We start from the raw sequence: 20,815 nt of genomic DNA, 5'->3' as shown, positions 1-20,815 counted from the left end.
CCGAGATCATAAAATGCCAGGCTGCCGCACCGAGCGCTCACTTACTGCGAGAGACAGACAGACTGGGAAGTCTCCTGTCAAGTTACACTTCACCCTGACCTTGAAAATAGCATCAGCATTCTTTTTGAATCCATTAATTCAGCTCACCGTTCTTTTTTTTTTAGATTGAGATATTGGTGTTTTCATAAAAGTGTCACTTTTGTCGATGGCAATAACCCAGGTTATATTTCTGATTCGTTGAGAATAGAGCACTTATCCATATCGCCTTTACTCACATCGGGTCAACTTTACACATGGACAGTGGAACAGGGCGCGCGTTTCTCTGAGAACTTTACGCGTCATTTGGCGAGGTCCTCCTGTGTGCTCGCGTTTTTCTCTTCGAATATTTTTTTATAAATATTTTTACGGCATTTTGGAACGAAATTATTTTCCAAGGATGCAACTGCTGACTCGGAATAGATGCTGGTGTGTTTTTGCGCTCCTCGTCGCTGCGTTGAGGATGGGAGAGTCCCAGAGAGCTGAGGCGCGGGCCAAGGTGAACTCCATCAAGGTGGCACTTTTAGGAGGATCTCCGACGCCGGCGACGGCGACAAACCGCTCCTCGACCCTCCTAACCGGGGTGCCGAAGAAAGGCAACATCCTTGCGCAGGTAATTTCATCGATATACATCTGTTCCCACTGAATGTATTTCATTCCCCCCCTCCCCATTGCGCATCGATTGCAGGATTTTTTGAAGTTGCAGATTTTATCACTGCGCTTTTTCTTATTCTAACAACTTCGGCAAGGACACGGGCTATAAAGTATGGGTGAATTAGATTAACAGTTTTGACATGGCTAGAAATATGAACTACAACGTGCCAAATGTTTTCATATCTATAATATTATTGATCCGTTATTTGGACTATTGGGTATTTGAACACTAATAGCCAAATGCCTCCAAACAGTGCGCATGGTGTCTCAGAAGTTTCCTGACGAGAAATAAAGTAGCGGTATTAGCCTCCATGCCATAAAAAAAGCTCTCTCACGTGTGAATCGTTATTGGAAATTACAGGGATTGGACCCCTCATAAACCCTTAATTGCGCTTCAGACCTTGACGCCACAGTTGGGTTCGACGCGCTTTCGCAGTAAATCATTAACGCGGGCAGAAATGTGAGAGAAAGTTAACACTAGGGATAATTCTCTGTCTGGTTCTTAATGTCATTAAACCGGTCCAGACGCTCTCTGGGATTATAAGACTGACTGCGGGCTGCTTCAGGGTACTCTAAGACCACTTAATTCCCACTCAAAGTGTTATCAATTCCTGCTGTTTCAACAGAGGGTGGAATTAGCCTGGCTGCATGGAGAGCCATGACGAACCTGCCTGGTAAAGAAAGAGTTGTTTGATACTGATTGATGGAAGTTTGACAGATTGGAATCAAGAAGGCTAATTTATGATGATGATGATGATGATGTTTATTATTATTATTATTACCTAATTTTAATCCCAAGCAGTATCCCAAATAGGGATTTAAAACTTTCCCTGACGTATACCCCGTACATACCTATCACTAAATACAACAAAATGCATATTCTCTAATCTAATAATTCATATAGCCTAAAATTGAGGAAATCACGTTAAACCGTTTGTTGTTAAAGGTAGTCATGTACGTGTGATTTCTCAGTCTATTTGAGCAGTAGATGGCACCATATATCTTTTTTTCCCTCCTTACATCCTCCACTTCAAGCCAGTCAGGAACAGCTGATTCCCTTTGTCGTTTACACTCAGATATGTTTGTCCCAGTTTGGCTACCTGCTGACCCTACGGGTAGCCTTGGCTTTAACTCACTAGTCTGCTGTCACCTTATGCAACTCTCTACTTATAATGAGTAGTAAGTAAGAAAGTAAAGCTTTATTTATATAGCGCCTTTCGTACATGAAATGCTACTCAAAGCACTTTACAATACGGATATTATTGTGAGTAGATGTGAGTAGATGTATTATAATATTGTGAGTAGATGTGACTGAAGTGTGGAAAGAGAGAGAGTGTGTGTGTGTGTGTTGTCTGTGTGAAATGTGTGTGAAATGTGTGTGTGTGTGCGTTGTCTGTGTGAAATGTGTGTGTGTGTGTGTGTGTTGACTGTGTGAAATGTGTGTGTGTGTGTGTGTGTGTGTGTGTGTGTGTGTGTGTGTGTGCGTGTGTGTGTAGAGAGTGTGTAGTGAGACAGGACTGTTGTGAGATCATTCCCTGACAGAGAGGATTAAGGAAAAGCTTCTTTCTCCTTAGTGGGGTCGGGAATACATCCAACCCAAGAGAGGGGCTTTGCCAGACCTCTGTTTAAATGTCTGCTTACAACCTTGCCATTCCAATAAACTGGAGTGGTTTGGACAGGGAGTGTGTGTGTGTGTGTGTGTGTGTGTGTGTGTGTGTGTGTGGAGACCACCATACTGGTGTATGAGGGGGAACGCCACGGCACATTAAGCAGCCCATCCAAATGAAGATGGCTAATAGCTTAGATGAGAGCGTGTGTGTATGTGTGCGTCTCCTGTGTCTGTATCTCCTACGGCTGCCAGAATGTGTTCCAGCCTCTTAACGCTCCAGCCAACAACACTTCAGCATCGGGGTGGGGGGGTGAGGTGGGGGGGGGGGGGGGGGGGGCAGAGATGTGAGCTATCATGTGAGCCCCCGGGCCTTAGCTCCACTGACCTTCCTGTGGCTCATCTAACAGTGGTTGTTTATGAGCACAAGTAATGAAAGACAACAACCTGGATCCTTTCATGATGGGGTTTTAACTGGCAAAGTGTGGCACTGATTTGTAATAGCTTAGCAGCGGCATTAGTACGGATATTGAGCCATCCATCACGCGCTGGACTGCGACGGCCATGTTTGAGAGTAATTTCAGACTGTGTGTGTCAACAATGTTTAAAGATCCTGAGGAGAGGGTTATACTGTGCTATAACTCAAAACTGGAAGAATGTAGCGGAACAGTGTTACTGAAGAATGCGTGATGTGATGGAAGAATGTATAGCATTCTCTTTTGGCAGAATGTACAGAGGGACCAGACTCTGAACCGTGACCAGACTTCACGTTGTTGTTGAACTGCACTTTACAATTAGACGTGTTAACCGACACTTAAGAGTGTTCAGTGATACCTGACAGAACCGGGGTGGATGTGGGGCGACGTGGGAGAACAAATATAACCAATCTCTCCTGACTGAACTCTGGGTATCTCTCTCTCTCTCTCTCTCTCTCTCTCTCTCTCTCTCCATCTCTCTCTCAATCTTTTTCTCTCCCTCTCTCTCCCTCTCCCTCTCAATCTCTATCTCTCCCTCCCTCTCTCTCTCTCCCTCCTCCATCTCTCTCTCTCTCCCCTCCCCTCTGTTTCTCTCTAACCCCCCCCCCCCCCCCCCCCCCCCCTCTCTGTCTTTCTCCTTCTCATGTTCAGATTTATGACGAAGCTCACAGAATGTTGAGGTTGTTACATTTTGTGATGAATGGTTGGCATATCACACCTCCTGGGCATAGACAACCAGAAGCCCAGGCCATGAGTGATGATTTCACGCCTACCCTTCTCAGTTTTTTCAGTCAGAGTTTGGGGAGCGGGCATCTCGCTAATTCACCATCACACCCAGACATCCCAGTCTCTTTTCCAACATCTTTCCCCTCAGATAACCATATTGTATTACAATATTTTTTTTTTTTTTATCTGACTTGATGATATATGTCATGACGATATGTCAAACACTTGATCTTTCCAAGTTGACATGGTTGAAAACAAGAAGTGTCCAAGTAAAGGACAAGAACTGAGAACGAGATCTTGAACCAGATCTGTGCATGCAGAGAGTCTATGGTCAAGTCAAGTGCATCTAAATCACATTTCAGTTTTATTGAGTGACGGTCAATGGAAAGCCAATATTGCAGCCTCTGGCGATATGGATATTGCACATGTTCATATTGCAATGTCGACACACACACAACCACACACACAGAACACACACACACACACACACACACACACACACACACACACAGACCATCACCACCAGCCCTCTCCAGAATGTTTTATATGCCGTTATGCAGCTGTTGGAATATATCCCTACAGGGCCTTAAACTCTCCCAACATTAAAGGATATGCAGAAGATTACAACATAAGCTCTCAATAAATCGCCCCCCATTGGCTTATGTTCAAATGTAGCAAATTAGAGCGAGGGAGGGAGGGAGGGAAGGAGTGTGACCACCCAGAGGAGCACCACCGTGGCTGCAGGAAACCAGGGTGTAATTTGCTGTTTAAACTGTCAGATTATAAAAGTTGGGCCGCATCCAGCGTGTCAAAGTAGCCATTGGGAGTGCCTCACATATAGGAAGAGCATGACAGCCTAATGTGCTTGCGTTTCCCACCGGCTGTTGACAACAGCTTTTTTGGGGGGCTGACTGACAACCCCCAAGTCGCATTAATCACTTACGCTCCCAACCCCAAGGTGAGGTCACGCCCGTCTCACGACCGTCTGCCCCCCCCCCCCCCCCCCGGTGATTCAATCATCACAATCATGTCAAGCTGTGTTGTGTGTTAACTTTCTCCTCCCACATGGCATCGGATTGACTTGAGGGGGAAACCGAACTAACCCACGAGAAACGAAGTGTGTTTTGTGGAAAGGGCCTCGTCCTCGTGGGTGGGCGACTTCGTAAGCAGAAAGACCGGTACAGACTGGAATGGTCGTGGTGGGGCAGGGGAGCGGCCGAGCGGCGAGCTCTCACAGTCACCGCCGTAACCCCTGAACCCACAAGAGGAAGTGGCGGCTCTCATACAGTACGGCTCCGACCCCAGATGGCTGTTTCGTATCCGCGATGCCGGCCCAGCCCATGCAGATTTAACTAGTCGCTTTCCTTTAATTCAACGCAGATATTATTTTAACAAGCAGGACAGAATCGCTTCCCCAGAATTCCCCCACTTTCTTTCTTTTCCCACTCTCCTACCCCCATCCCCTTTTACCCCCCCTCCCCACACACACACACACACACACACAGACACACACACACTCCCCCCTACGGGGTTAAGTAACTGTTTAAAGATCCTAACGAGCTGAGAGGGTGAAAGAAAGCAGGCGGAGGTGTGACTGCTTGTTAGCGGCTAGCTAGCCTCCAGGCAGCCCCGGGTCTCCCCCTGTCTCTCGCCCTGCCCCCACCAGACAGAGAGGGAGAGAGAGGGAGGGAGAGGGAGGGAGGGTGAGAGAGGGAGAGGGAGGGAGAGAGAGAGAGAGGGAGAGGGAGGGAAAGGGAGAGAGGGAGGGAGGGAAAGGGAGGGAGTGGGAGAGAGAGAGAGAGGGAGAGAGGGAGGGGCCCCAGGACCCACATGGGAGCCATAACCGGGCCAGACCCAGACCCAGACCAGGCCCAGCAGAGCAGCACAGCATCCCTGAGGGGATTCCAGTTCACCTCCCTCTGTAACGGGGTCCCGTTAATGAGTTCAAGACCCAGAAACCACCCCCCCCCCGCCCCCTCCCTCCCTCCCTGCCCCGACTCTAACACCTCATAGACCTGCCGTAGACAGCCTTCCCTCTCCCACTGCGGCCCGCAGCTTCAAACAGTCAAGCCTGTAGTGTGTGGCCCACGGTGACATGTGTCTGCAGGATATTCTAATATGATAAACCGACTGACGCCGGGTCATAACACGGGGGCGCGCAGGCTAACGCGGCTCTCACAGACTCAGGGCGTCTACTTTGAGTCGGGGGGTTTAACACCTTACAGAGCACCCCTGGCAGACTTCAATAGACCCCCGGGGCGGGGTCACACGCACGCGCGTCACTTTTGAACGCTGCCGGAGGGCCTTAAAGGCCTCTCTCTCTCTCTCGCGCTCTTTTTTCATACCTTGTGTTTCAGACGGGATTAAGGTCTGTGGAGACTTTTGTCAGAAGAGCCACAGGCCTCAGGACCGACATGTAAACTCCTCAAAGGACACACACACACACACATGTGTTTTGAGTGACGAAAGAGACCCACGGTTGTGCTCCTAGAAATGAATAGCGCTTTACGCTAGCCCTATGTTACCTAATACCCGGGAGGCTGTTTGCGTCTTTGAAGGCGTATGAGGTTTGTTTACCTAGTGACATAGTTTATTTCACTCCGTTAAAGACCCTGCTGACGCTCATTAACACCATTCACCGCTTCAGGTTTCCTGCCTGATCGCCCAAGGTCAAGTTCAATCTCTCTCTGAGCCCTAAGAGGCTGTCTGTCTGTGTGTGTGTGTGTGTGTGTGTGTGTGTGTGTGTGTGTGTGTGCGTGCGTGCGCGCGTCAGTGAGTGAAGCTTTAGTGTGAATACGTTGTGACACCCTGTTCATGTTGTTTTAGCTACTTCAATGACTAGAGGGGCCACCGCTCAAACCAATGCTTTTTTAAGATGTTGACAGTAGGCCAAGTTTAGGCTTTAGACGAGACGCTGTCGAATATCGGACGTATCACAGTCGCACCGAAGTCACTGACTCGGCCGTCCCCGCCGAGACTTTTTTCCCCGAGGCACTCACAAACCCGACAGACGTTGTGATATCTGTAGTGTAAATATGGGAAAATACAGACAGACGCTGAGGTTCAAAGCCTGGGTGTATCCCTGGGTGACGGCTCTCGCCGAATCCCGCACATTTAGACGTTCACCTTCAAAGCCCTCTCCCCTTTACCAGCACGAGAGTAGCACGAGACAGGGTTTTGGGAGCCAGGGGCCTGGGGGGCCGGGGACAGGGGCTTCCCTCATCTCTCTCTTTCTCTCTCTCCCTCATCTCTCTCTCTCTCTCTTCCCTCATCTCCCTCTCTCCTTCCCTCATCTGTCTCTCTGTCTCTCTCTCTCTCTCTCTCTCTCTCTCTCCGTCTGTCTATGTCTTTATCGTCTAGCCAGCATAACCCAGAGGACTGAGGAGCCCAGGGAACCCAACCCACTACCCACTTCCTTCAAGGGGGGATAGAATGAGCAAGCCTGCGCTTTTATGTGAAAAGGGACGTCTAGGGATGAAATAGGGGAGAGAGAGAGAGAGAGAGAGAGAGAGAGAGAGAGAGAGAGAGAGAGAGAGAGAGAAAAAAAAAAGTGGGCCGCTAAAGTGGGCAGAGAGAAGATCTAAGATCGAGATGCATCCGGAACGCAACAAACCGCGTCGGCCGTTCCCCTTCAGAAGTTTGTGAATGAGGCGTTTTAAAACACGGGGCAGATAAGCCCCGATCATCTTCTGCGATTTCCTGCGGCCCCTTCTCTGTCGCTGGTTTTTTTCAAAGGGACTCTGGGCCTGTCTGTGTGAAACGAGGGAGCCGTGATGGAAACGGTGTAGGAGGAGGGGGGAGGTGTGGGTGGGTGGGGGAGGGAGGGGGGAGGGGGGAAGGGAGGCGGGAGGCGACGGCATCCCCCCCCCCCTTCCCTCCTTTGCTGTACACTGTAATCAATCATAGGGATCTTGAGGGCCGTGCCTATTTGTCTTCATCTTCACGAGATAACCGGCTGTTTTTCTCCCATTAGGAAACAACACTTCTGCTTTGTTGGATGAACTCTTTGTCTTTCTTCGGCATTGTGCGGTTAAAAAGGCTTTTCTTTTTCCTCTTCTCTTTTCTCCGTGCCGGTAGATTGTCCATGGTGATGCCGAAATGAACCTTAATAAGGACAGTGATTGAAACTCATGGCTTTATCGTGAGGCCCCCGGGGACATACTTAAACAGCCACATGAGTCGTTTTTGACATATCTTAGCTGATGGATGACATCCTGGAGCCGAACACTGTTATTGCACAATGATTTAAATCTGAAAATTGCCGTTTAAGTGTGTGTTTTGGGCAATACGTTCTAGTTTCTAAACTGAAGTCTAAATTCTTTCTAACTTTCCCACGTACGTAGAACATTTCTCCTTCAGCGTAGAGCTCTGGAGTGTGACGCGGCTAGCCCGTTTATAAAGTTAGCGAGCAGAGTCAAATGAAACCCTCCCGAAACCCTGCAAGTGAGTCCAACAAGCTTTCCACATTTGACTGAGACTTGTTCCTAAGTATACCTGGCATTACTTACCTAAATAACCTCTAAATGAATCTAATCTGATCTAATCTAGATGACGAACCGTCGACGCATCTTTTTCTTTCATCGGAAAAGCCAGGAAGCAAAACTGGGCTGATGTGGGCGAAGTACCCTGTAGCACTTCACTTGCTTGGCTACATAGCTAGTTTGGCGATTCTCCAAGATGGGGCAGGATTAAAGAGTGCTCTAAGATCAAGAGAGGGGTAAACCATAGAAGTTTGATATCTCTCATGGATACATGTGGCATCCAACAAGTCTCATTTTACTCTTCGCATTTGACTCCTTTTATTCTCATTCTATTCCCGTCCTGTTTTAGGAGAATCACTGGGCGCCTCTATTCGTTTTTCTCCATGTGTTTTCAATGTGACAAACTCCATATGGCTCAGACTGGATCCATCTAATCTTGTTCACTTTCTTAAGCACATGGATATTAAATAACAGTTTTTAATGTTCGAAGGATATTGAGATGCTCTTTTTTTTTTTCACAGAGTCTGTTTGAACATGTGGTGTACATTTGATTTAGAAACTAAGGCCTGTTCTGGGTGATGAGACTCAGTTCACAGTTAATCCCCAAAGCCGGTTCCTTACTGGTGACTGTGATGCTCTGATTACTCCTGATCTTTGTGTCTCGTTTTATACCCCAAAAAAAAAAAAAAAAAAAAAAAAGAGATTCTATCAATGACACTAACCTGGATAAATGTCAGTTAAATAAAACAAATAAAAAGTGTAAACAAGGTGGTTTGCAACAGCGTTTCTGTTTCCCGCGGTCCAGAGGAGTAAATTTCCTCGAGACCTGAACGCGTGTGAGTTCCTCGAGTCGAAGCCTTGGCTTCCAACTGAGCGGTTTAGTAGAGTCAGAGAAACCTTGGGTTTTCGAGGGCACTCATGTTGCAAAAGTATTTACATGTTTATTGTTCAATGTCGTGGTCAGTTCTGGGTCTGTCAGCACAGTACCAGCCGAAACCTAGCCAAACATGCGTATTTGTTATATATCAATCTACGCTGGACGGAGTTCACATAAACATTGCAGCTTGCGGCCATGTTTTTTGTCATTGTTATGCATATTTGGGGTTGGTGGCGGCTAAAGTGGTGGCTAATGTATTTGGTCTGATGTCGGAGTTCTGCTCTGTACTGCGGCCCAGGCGGATGTAGGATAACTCACAGCAGCAGAGGAGGACGTACATTCACTCAGCTTCAAGGTTCCGTCTGAGTGCCGGAGCATGACGACGTCTGTCTCGAATGCTCTCGTGTTGATTCAGAGTGTTTTCTTCACAGAAGGTCACTTGAGGGGATGTCTAGGGGACACGGCTTTTAAAACGCCAACCCGATGACGAAGCGGTCGTCGAGGAGAAATCTGTCGGAGTGGCGCGGAGTGTCCTCGACTGATCCGTCGAAAAGTCAACGACTTCTTCACACTATTTCGTTTGAACCGGTTGCTCTCGGAAAAAGCCGAAGGGTGTTTGTAGAGCGATGTATTCTCAGGCGCCCATGTGTAAAACATTACGCGATGACAGCGGTCCCAGAAACATCTCACATCATGGTTTGAATGCACTTGTTGTGGAAAATGTGAGCCGGGGCTCTTAGCTAGCTGCCGTGGACTTTGGTTGCTATGTTTTAAGGACACGCACTCACGCACAACACAAACACACACACACACACACACACACACACAGGACAAACACACACACACACAGGACAAACACACACACACACACACACACACACACACACACACACACACAGGACTAACACGCACGTACACACACACACAGGACAAACAAACACATACAAAACGGTTGTGGTGTTTCTCCCTTGGTCTTCTCAGTTCACCTGGGTTCAGCAGAGTCACTGTCTTTAAGGAGGAGTCCCAGTGGTGTTCTGCCATGCTATCCCAGGACAATAACAGTCATGGTTTGTGTCAGTGTCCCCTAAAGGAGAGATTCCAGGATAATGAACAACCAGACATTGCCAGATAGATTATTTTTTATTATTTTTTTGTATCTCTGAGTTTCATTTGTATGAACCCCCAGGTACCCAAATAAAACTGTTGATCACAAAACCACCGGAGTCTCTGGAGGTGCTGTTAACCAATGACTGCTTAGTCTGCTCATTAGACGTTCTAGAGAAATACCAGCCTGATCCAGAGACTAATGAAGACGACCTTGATGTGTGTTTGGGTTGGTGAGGGGAAATGCCAATCGCACACACACGCACTCACACACACTCACACACACACACCAAACACGCACGCATGCACGCATGCACGCACAGACACACACACACACACACACACACAGACATGCACACACACCAAGCACACACGCACACACACCAAACACACACACACACACACACACTTACTTTGTGGCACAGAGAGTGGATGTTTGTCCTGTCTCCACTGTTTTCCACTGTTGGAAACATTAAGCCCTCTGCTGTGTTCCAGCTTCAGGGGAGTAGAGAACACACTGTTAATCTGGTTACTGTCTTGAGCAATTTCACTGGGGCTCTGTAGCCGTCACATAAAAATACCATCGGAGACAGAGAAATAAGTGATGGTTAGAGAGTGGAGACGAGGAGAGGGATTTATTTGACTGTATAAGTGGAACCAAAAAATGTTTTTCCGTAATGTCTGGTAGCCATTACGACAAGGCCCTGATTTTTCTTCTTCTCTTTTTTTTTTTTTTTACGCAATTATGGAACAGCGAGTTATGGGTGACAGGTTTGCTGCTAGTTAACCTGCGTCGAACCCACAGTTTCAATATCTCCCCGCTGCCAAACCTGGTACGGTAGTAAAAAAGCAAAACCGTGCAACTCTGCGAGCAAGCGTGCTGGTTCTGACCTACCGGGTTCGATCCTGGGTCGTCTGCATGCCACAAGCCTGTGTTAGCCCCGCTGAACTCATGCTCAGATCCTAGCATAGCATGCTAACAAAGTCCTGTGGCGAAACAACCGAACGATAACCCTCCTACTTACAGTAGGCTTAAGCTCAGAGAGCTAACAAAGTTGTGTGGCGTGCGAGACGACCCGGGTTGAAAACCCAGTCGTTCGCATAAGAACTTATTTTCTTTAACGTACAGTATAAACCGTGTGTAAACCGTATGGGGAGAAATGTCAAGAGCTGGGTGTGAGAGGAGAGGTCGATGGCCTGCTCTCCTAAGTACAAAACGTCTGTCAGTGTGTCTAACCATCTGACTGTGTCTCTCTCCTCTCCCCTCCCCCCCCCCCCCCCCCCCCCCCCAGGTCTACCCGTGCAGCAACGACAAGGAGTGTACGGTGGGCAGCTACTGCCACAGCCCCCAGCAAGCCCCCTCCAGATGCCTCACCTGCCGACGGAGGAAGAAGCGTTGCCATAGAGACGCCATGTGCTGCCCCGGCAACCGCTGCAGCAACTGTACGTTTGTCTTTCGTTTCCCCCCTCCCCCCCCCCCCCCCACGACTCCCCCCTTCTCTCCCGTTCTCTTTCCCTGTTTGAGAGCGAGCGTCCATGAGCCAACTAGGTTTCATACGTGGAACTCTATTGGCCGCCATGTTGTGTCGCCGATAAAGTGACTCATAACAATTTAATCTCACAGAAGAAGAAGAAGAAGAAAAAAAAGCCCATTAGAATGCCTTTACTTAACACGGAACATCCATGACAGCGAGGTCGGCCAATCTCCGAATCTCGTAACCGTGTTCTACAGCATGTCCATTGGCTTGTATTTCTGTCTTTATGCCTCTGACATGAACACACACACACACACACACACACACACACTCACACACACACACACACACGCGGTGCGAGGCCGTCACACTAGAGAGCTCGCTAGCTGTCTAGTCCCAGGCGGGGTCCGGTCCGCTGACTGACTGGAGCCGTTGCATTGGAACCATATTGAACAGATGCTGTCAGACTGTGAGCGGCTCCTAACCCGCGAGGTTCTGTTTGTTCTCTTCTGGTAGTCCAGGGTCGACATCCGCAGGTCAGCCCTGGGAGCCCCATCCATCTCAATGGGCTGTACCGTAACAGTATGAGTGATGGGCTGCCGGGGACATTAACCATAACAGCATGCGTATGGTATAGTAGAGTACACACACAGAGGCAGCTGTATCAGATGTAGCAGATAGAGTTGATTATTATAATACCAGTATATGGTTTATATTGGGTCATGGGGATAAGAGAAGCCATTGTGTTCGTGCACTCCTCCCCAACTGTCTTTGACTAACATCGATGAACTTTGAGGTTTGAATTAGGATCTCACAGACCTGGGTTTTTGACTAGACTAGTATGATCATATACTATAACATATTGTTATATACAGCCTTTCTTCTTCGAACTTTTGGTCTGACCGTATGTGTTTCGCAGTATATGGACGACGAGGGTTGTCCCTTAAACAAATAGATAAATGACTATGATCAAGGGGTAGGATATGGGTTGTACTCTTGCACCGTCTAGCCAGTATTATTAGTGGTTAGTAACATCAAACCTCTCTCTCTCTCTCTCTCTCTCTCTCTTAATTCCCCCTCTTCAGACATCTGTATGCCCCCCGTTCTCTCCCCCCACATCTCGGCCTTGGACGACCACAACAAGCTCTCCACCAAGGAGCACGGCTGGAAGAAAGGCGGGAAAGCGCAAGTCAAGCATTCCCTCAAAGGTAGGATTCCACTGGACTGTGAGGCCCTGTGCTGTTGTTCATGTAGTCTGTAGTCAAGGCCTGGCACGGGGAGGCTGAGTCCCTGTGCTGTTGTTCATGTAGTCTGTAGTCAGGGCCTGGCGCGGGGAGGGTGAGGGGTGAGGGGGGGGGGGGGGGGGCGGACGCCAAGTCAACTACTGTGATAATTACCACATAACAACCTCAGAGTCCAAGTCACACGGCACACAGGGCCATGGAAGAAACCACAACAGCCCTGCTGTACCCGCACCTACGTACATAAAACAGGCACACAAACACTCTCTCTGACAGCACACGCTGGCTAATACAGGATACACAAGAGACCACAGAATGTAGGGTTGGCAGCGGGACACGTTGTCATAACTTATATGAAACACATACGCCACCCCTCCTTGGCACTCGTTTCACCTGACTCAAGGGAATGTCAATAGTAAATAATAATAATAATAATCATCATCATCATCATCATCATCATAATAATAATAGATTTAATTTAAAAAAAAGAAGATAAAATCATAGTCAAGATGAAAACAATGGTGGGAGAGCTGGAGTGTCGTATGTAAGTGTTGTGCCCTAATGAGACACCCGAACGACACAGCAATAAACGTGCTTCTTAGAAACATCAAGCCGCAATGAGGAAATGAAAATGGCACAGCGTTACACACACAAACTGCCACAGATAATCAGATCATTTGGAGTAAAGGCTATTTCCATCTGATTCATTCCCTCACCTCAGAATGCAGCTCAATTGGAGTGACCTTCACGCTGGTTTTTCGGGGAGTACAACAAATGCGCTACGCACGACGATTGTGGCTTGGCCTAGCTCAAGGCTGATACTTCGCGCGGTTGATTGGGAACAATTTTGAACAGCCGCCCCAATGGGAATTGGTGGTTTTGTCACGGGTTCAGGAGTGCTGGTTTTGCATGTCGAAAAAAAAGCCCTTTGGCAGAAGGGAAGTTATGCATTCAGAGTAGTTTCACAGAAAACTTGCATGACTAAATAACGTGTGTAATAAATATTTGTTGTGCTAATTACACCTTTGAACGGGTAATATGAAACCCCTGCCAAGAATATCATGTTCCCCTCTGACGGGTTAATTCGGTTAATAAATCAGGAAATAGTTTATAGAGGTCCAAATCAGTTTCCAGTCCACTGATATAGCCCCTGTCATGCGCCTGTAGCCCCTGTAATGTCATTTGAATTGAAACAAGAAGAAAGGCTACACTTGAGCTTTTGGTCGTATGGAAGTCATAACAATGTAATGGACAGTGATCGTGCATGTCCTGTCTCTCAGAAGTCTGGGATTGAAGTCGGGGCTTGTTCTCTGTGTTTGTATTGTACAAGCACATCATCCAAAAACATGACTGTTTCTTATTGTATATAAGTGGTCTTTTTTTAATAGATATATAAACACACATTGTCTTATGCAAGATAAACCGTTGTATTCCACTCATCGTAGTCCACAGTCTCGAGAACAGATCTAGTAGAGAGTATATCAGCCATCACTTATCTCTTGATTCTATCTTCTTCCAAATGTTCCCTTTGGGGGAAATCATTGAAGTCTGATCCTACCCTATCCTATCCTATCCTTCTACTGTAACCTCTGCTAACCTCTACCTCCCTCCCTCCACCCCCCACCCTCCCTCCCCTCCCCCCCTCCTGACAGGCCACGAAGGCGACCCGTGCCTGCGCTCGTCGGACTGCTCCGACGGCTACTGCTGCGCCCGCCACTTCTGGACCAAGATCTGCAAGCCGGTGCTGCTGCAGGGCGAGGTGTGCACCAAGCAGAGGAAGAAGGGCTCCCACGGCCTGGAGATCTTTCAGCGCTGCGACTGTGCCAAGGGCCTCTCCTGCAAAGTCTGGAAGGATGCCACCTCCTCCTCAAAGTCCAGGCTCCACATGTGCCAGAGGATCTGAGGGAGGGAGGGGAGGGAGGGAGAGGAGGGAGGGGAGGGGAGGGATGGAGGGGAGGGGAGAGACCGTGAGCCGAGTGTGGGGGAGCGGTGAGGGGTTCTTGTTGTCTCGTTCACCCATCCGGGGAGGAAGATGAACCCTGTCGCGGTTTGGATCGGATGGAGGAGAGTGGCGGAGAAAGAGAGAGAGAGGAAGAGACAAACTGAGAGAGAGAGAGTAAGAGACAGAGAGAGTGAGACAGAATGGACAATGCTGAAGGCTGATACCCAGCAAGCAAAGAAGGTCCTGGGAACGTTTACGTTTGGTTCCTGGTTCTTGTAGAGCATTCCCACAGCATTCTGAGACCCTGTAGGCTGTGTCACCTTAGCTTTGAATGTTCTCAAATCGTACAGTTTTCAGTTTAAAATCAAAGATAAGCTTTATAAAGCTGGTTATGAGCCATGGGAGGCCATGGCTCACCATGAGTATATCACAGCTACAGTAAGGGGGTTTGTTACGGGGGGGTAAGATTCATATTTCACATAACTCCTTGAAACATTGCTTATTGTATTATTTTCATTTCTATTTTCAAACCTTCATAGCGACATTCAAACCTGAGTTCTGAGGATGTCGTTACAGTAAGAAAGCTTGTCGTTAAAAAAAAAAACGTTCTCCTCACTTTCGTTGTTGGCTGGGTATGCTCTGTGAAGGAGATGGACGTTTGGCACACCAGAGTAACCGCCGTGGGAATCCCCCACCACGCCTCCTCTTAAGCATATTTAACGTAGAGCAGAAGCCCAACTGAAACAAAAAAATAAGCCATAACCATCTTTCAACGAAGGAATGAGAAATCAGCGTTCTCTTCTCCACCCACCCTTGGTGTGATTTGTTACAAATCGAAGCAGGGCCGATGTGTAACCTTTTGTTTACTAGTAGTTCTCTCCGCCATTTTGTTTTGTTTTGTTTTGTTTCGGCACATACTTCATATTTTATGTTTTCACACCGATGGATGATGGAGCGAGATAATCAATACAAGATAGTCATCCCCTTTTCTATTTGTGTTTGTAGTGTTCAAATACAAGTGGAACCAATTTAGGAAGCTTACAAATTCATATCAACATGTTTCCAAAAGCATCAACAGCAGTCCTGATTCAAGCCAATATTTATGCTAAACCATTCTACAATGATACATTATTTTTGGGATAGATAAACATATATATATAGAACTATTCTACTTCTTTAATGTGATAAAAGCTCACTTGTGTCAAAGAGTAAACAACATACATTAATTGAACTGTGAATAGGGGTGACTCACAAATCATATTGATTTGAGTCACAAGCTTTTCACCCATTCCCATCCGGCTTGAATAGAGAAATAAAACATTGTTGTTGAAGAGTTGTGTCCAAGGTTTAGTGTAAACTTTATAACTCTTACAGGCCCTACTTTGTATACTGCAGACACCTCAGAAGACACTCATATGCGCACGTTGTACCTGACTGGGAAAGGAAATGGCCCATTTTGACAAGGTATCAGATCTGTTTCGGTCCTGTTACAACAGGACCCCTGCCGGGTCAGTGGTTCAGAAGTGATACAGAACCAGACCTTTAGACTGCCTCTGGTTTCTAAACCACCTCCATATGACACGGCGCAGGGGCTATATGGGCCGTATCCAAGGACATACCCAACACATGGTTCTGTCTATTTATACAGTAACTACTTACAAATGAGAATTTGTGAAAAAAAGATTACCATAATTGCACATATGCTCAATAACCATTGGCCTATTCCCAAAACATTTTCAATCTGTATCCAATTGTATTTAAACTTGCTTTACAGTAACATACATAGCATACAGTATAATACAATACAATACAATGCAATACATACAGTACAATACCAATGACTATTAGAATATTAGTCCTTTTTCTGAAGCACATTCTGGCAGTTTGATGACATTATGGAAACAGTTTGCCTTTTTATTTCTTTACTGGATGTACAGTTGGTACCTGCTCCTTGTTTTATCGAAGTTAGATTATTTCTGGTGTAAACATATCCAGTTGTTCACTACATAGTCCATGCAATAATGTGCACCTCTGTTTCAATGGCGTTGTTCTTGGAGAGCACCATTTATACTTCCTTGTTGTGTAACCATTTTAACAACATCCATAAGTTCTTATATTGTAAATAACTTGGAAACAATTGAAAAAAATGTATTTAAGAATCAATGTATATCATGTACAGATAATAATAAATAAAACATAGGAATGCTTTAAAAGGTAACAACACAGCTGACTAGGTGAGATGATTGACATGATGCCAGAGCAGCAAGGTTAGAGAGACTGAACATGTACCCATCGTGGAGCTCAGGCAGAAGTGCGTTATGCATGTCGCCTGGCTAAGCTAGCGTTTAGCTAGGTGTTGCTGAGGTACCAGCTGATCAGATGAGCCAGGTTATTGCACAGTGGCCCATGTCAGTGCTCTATGTCAGTGCTCTAAAACTGACATCGCCTTCATTTGGGGGGACATCTCATATAAGCCAGAGTGATGGATATCTACTATTAATCTCTAAAAATAGCTTTTGATGGACAATGTGTTGGCTGCAGAGGTGGTGTCAGGATCAGGAATTATCCCCTCTTCATATTGCTGATGATATGTCGTGTGTATTTACTATGATGAGCGAATAAAAGAATGTATTTTGTATTACAAACGACTCGTTACTTCATTTTGTCAGGGCTCAGGAGGTAGAGCCGGCGTCTAATAATCGCAAGGTTAGCAGTTCAATCCCCGGCTCCTCCTGTCCACATGTTGAGGTGTCCATGGGCAAGACACTGAACCCCAAATTGCTCCCAATGAGTGGGCCTGCACCTTGCATGGTAACTTGCCGCCATTGGTGTGTGAATGGGTGAATGAGAGGCCATTGTGAAGTGCTTTGGAATAAGGTGCTATGTAAGTGCAGTATATTTACTAAATAGTAATCATATTATAATAATAATATTATATAATTATTATATTATAATTATTATATATTATATTAAATTATAATAATAATATGATTTACCATCAGCTGCTAATGAAGACATCATGGATCATTTGAAACACCTGTGCTAGAAGTGGGAAAGGTAACAGGCAAGCAGTAATAGCATCTGACTCCAGCTCTGCTCTTTTAAGTATGCAAAATGCATACTCAGCATCCAGGATGGATATTATTTTAGACATTTTACAATTAGCAAGTGGGATGTTAAAGGCAGGTTTTAAATGTTCTTTCCTGTGGGTGCCAGCTCACATAGGGGTGGAGGGAAATGAGTTGGCTGACACCTATGCCAAGAAAGCAGTAGAAAAAGAGAGAGTGGAGGTGGAAATTAAATACAGTAAGGCAGAGGTAAAAAGTATTATAAAGGCAAAATCGTATGAGAAATGGCAGTATATTTGGAACAGTGGGACCTCTGGGAGACACCTTTTTTTATTTTCAACCAAAAGTGAGGGTGGATAATAGTACATGCAGGTCCAGGCGTGAAGAGGTGGTGCTGGCCAGGTTAAGGATTGGACATACCAATTTAAATAGTACCCTGTTTTTAATAAACAAGCATGCAGATGGCAACTGTGAGCAGTGTCTATGGAATAGACCAGAAACAGTGGAACATGTTTTAATACACTGCCAAAAGTATCATAACGAAAGGCGTAGGTTTATTGCTCAGGTGGAGGAAAATAAAGAAGTATTTGAGATTAAATATATTTTACAGAGAAGGGAAGGGAAGATTTTAAAGTTGTTGTTTTTCTTTTTAAGGGAAACAGGGCTTTTAAAAATAATTTAAGTTAGTAAAGTTAAGAAGCAAGTCCTGTGCCACACTCCAGTCCAGCGGTGGCGGTAATACACCATGTGGTTGTCAACCGCCAATTGAAAAAAAAAAAAAAAGAAGAAGAAGAAGAAGTGGGAAAGCTCCAGTGATGTGGAAAAAGGTCGTTTCGGCCAACATAGGCCTAATTCTTCTGTTTCGCGAATGAATACCTTTGTTGTTTTACCTCGTAGTTGATGTATCACTATACTATAGCAACCATTCAGTAAAACATTATCAATACTATTGACAATAGATAATGTTCTTGCTGTGAAGCTTCTCGGTGAGTGTGCTTGCAACCGTCAAAGACAACTCTTGGGATTGAAAGCAAGAGAAGACACACAGATCAGGTAAGAAAGTTCACTGTACACACAACACATGATAGGGCTTTCACACCACTGGAACCTTCGAACCTTCTATTCGTTCTGTCTGGCGAACCAGCCCGCCAGAACCATCACCGTTCATACCGGTGTAACCTAACCGGAACCATCCGCGTCATCAACGCTGGGTGATGAAGAGGCGGGATAAACAAAAATGTCACAACAGTATCTGAAATAAACACTGTTTTCTATTAAACAAAACAAAATACACTTTCTTTTATTAACTAGAGTTCTCTTACTAACCAGCTGCTAATAGAAATGGCTTACGAAGTTCGCGTTGCGCGCGCGTGTGTGTGTTTGCTGAGCATGTGAGGAAGATAGAGAGAATGATGAAACTTTTTATAATTGTTTGGATCACTAATGATTAGATTTAGATTTAGATTACATTTGGTCTCCTTCCTTCTTGCTGGTCTTTGCAGCCTAGAATATGACACTGACTGTTCTACGTTTTGGTTCCCGCTTGAGAACCACTATTTTCAAACCAACTTTTCAGGCTCCGAACCTATTTATTTTCGGTCTGAACGCCCTACCTGTGAAAGCCATAACAGTGTATTTTGTGGTAGAAGTTCTGTTTAAACCAAATCAGCGTTTCACAGTAATAATGTACAAATTGTCCTGTTGCTGATGCCAAATCTGCTATTTATCAGATTTAGAAATATTATATAATAATAATAATTATATAATAATAATTATATAATAATATAACATAATTATTAGCCTATATATTAGATGTCCATGGCACTCTTATTAATTCCATCAAGATAAGCATCTGTGAAAATGTTCCCCTCTGTTGCTATTTGATAACGATGATAGTCCATTGTATTTCATAGTCAAAGGTTTAATTCAATGTCTAACACATCTAATAAAAGATGTACTGTGTATCAAGGCCTGCAGGCTGGGGCGGTGGGTGGGACGACCAACAAGTATAACTCTCATAGCCAGTGGCATCACACTGTTTAACCCTGGTGGAGCGTTACATAACTCAGCTGCTTTTCAGCCTTGTCCCTGAACATGCGAGGGATGTTTTGCATACGTGTGAACCAGATGTCTGTCACCTGAGGGTCCGTCACCTCACAGATCTGTTCCACTTAAAGTGTCCTGTCTGAGCTAACACACGCTTAATTTATGTGGCATTTATGTTTCTAAATGATGTATTGGTTGGTTGGATAGGCCTTGGCATCGCCTGTTCAGTTTGAGCGTTTGCAATATGGCGTCAATTATGTAAGGCCTGCTCACGATGGGCAATTAAACGCCAATAATAAGGTCATGACAGACCGAGGCCCTCAAAGTTACGCTTGTGAAAATGAGATGTTGGATATGAAATAGACGAGTGAACAGATGTGTTAACAAACAACATTTTGTCATTGGCATTATGGTTTCACATGCATTGACTTTTGGCCTCACCGTTGACGAATATTTCACTGTGCAAGCACCATGAAATTGAAAATCTCTAAACATGTTTTGACTGTAAACCAAATCAGCGTTTCACAGTAATAATGTACAACTTGTCCTATTGCTGAGGCCAAATCTGATATTTATCAATCATCTAGATGTCCTTAGCACTCTTATTAATTCCATCAAGATAAGCATCTGTGAAAATGTTCCCCTCTGTTGCTATTTGATAACGATGATACTGATGATAAAGTCCATAGTCCATTGTATTTCATAGTCAAAGGTTTAACTCAATGTCTGACACATCTAATAAAAAATGTACTGTGTATCCATGAGTAGGCCTAAATGCACAAAATACCAACTGCTTCCAAGACTACAAGCATGACAAAACGGCCAAAGTAAAGCACACAATGTACAAGTCAATTATAATAGGATTATTTCTATTTATTCATTTTCTATGACCATGAAGTTGCGGTCGAAAAAGGGCCCCATTGAAAGCGTGAAAAGGCTCCAGCGTGAAACGAAGCAAAACAAATATTGAGAGACAAAAAGATAAATCTTTCAGCCGGATCGTTACTCCTACCACTTCAGAGGACCTGGGAGAAACAACAACAAATGCCTCGTCGCCGGATTGAAAGCCCCAGAAAAGACCGC

At 45.6% G+C, this 20,815-nt stretch overlaps 1 protein-coding gene across 1 annotated transcript; it reads left to right on the top strand.

Moving 5' to 3' along the window:
- Nucleotides 1-436: 436 nt before the first annotated feature.
- dkk2 (dickkopf WNT signaling pathway inhibitor 2) lies at nucleotides 437-14,579 on the top strand (the record flags this gene model as incomplete). The annotated part of the gene is made up of 4 exons (XM_080533864.1): nucleotides 437-649; nucleotides 11,253-11,403; nucleotides 12,521-12,643; nucleotides 14,329-14,579. The coding sequence occupies 4 exons, from the start codon at nucleotides 437-439 to the stop codon at nucleotides 14,577-14,579; spliced, it is 738 nt and encodes a 245-aa protein (XP_080389990.1).
- Nucleotides 14,580-20,815: the final 6,236 nt, after the last annotated feature.

The sequence above is a fragment of the Nansenia antarctica genome, assembly GCF_963989245.1.
Source record: "Nansenia antarctica genome assembly, chromosome: 6".
Classification (NCBI taxonomy): domain Eukaryota; kingdom Metazoa; phylum Chordata; class Actinopteri; order Argentiniformes; family Microstomatidae; genus Nansenia; species Nansenia antarctica.
Note: the sequence above shows the minus strand (reverse complement) of the source record. Positions and strands in the feature narration are given on the sequence as shown.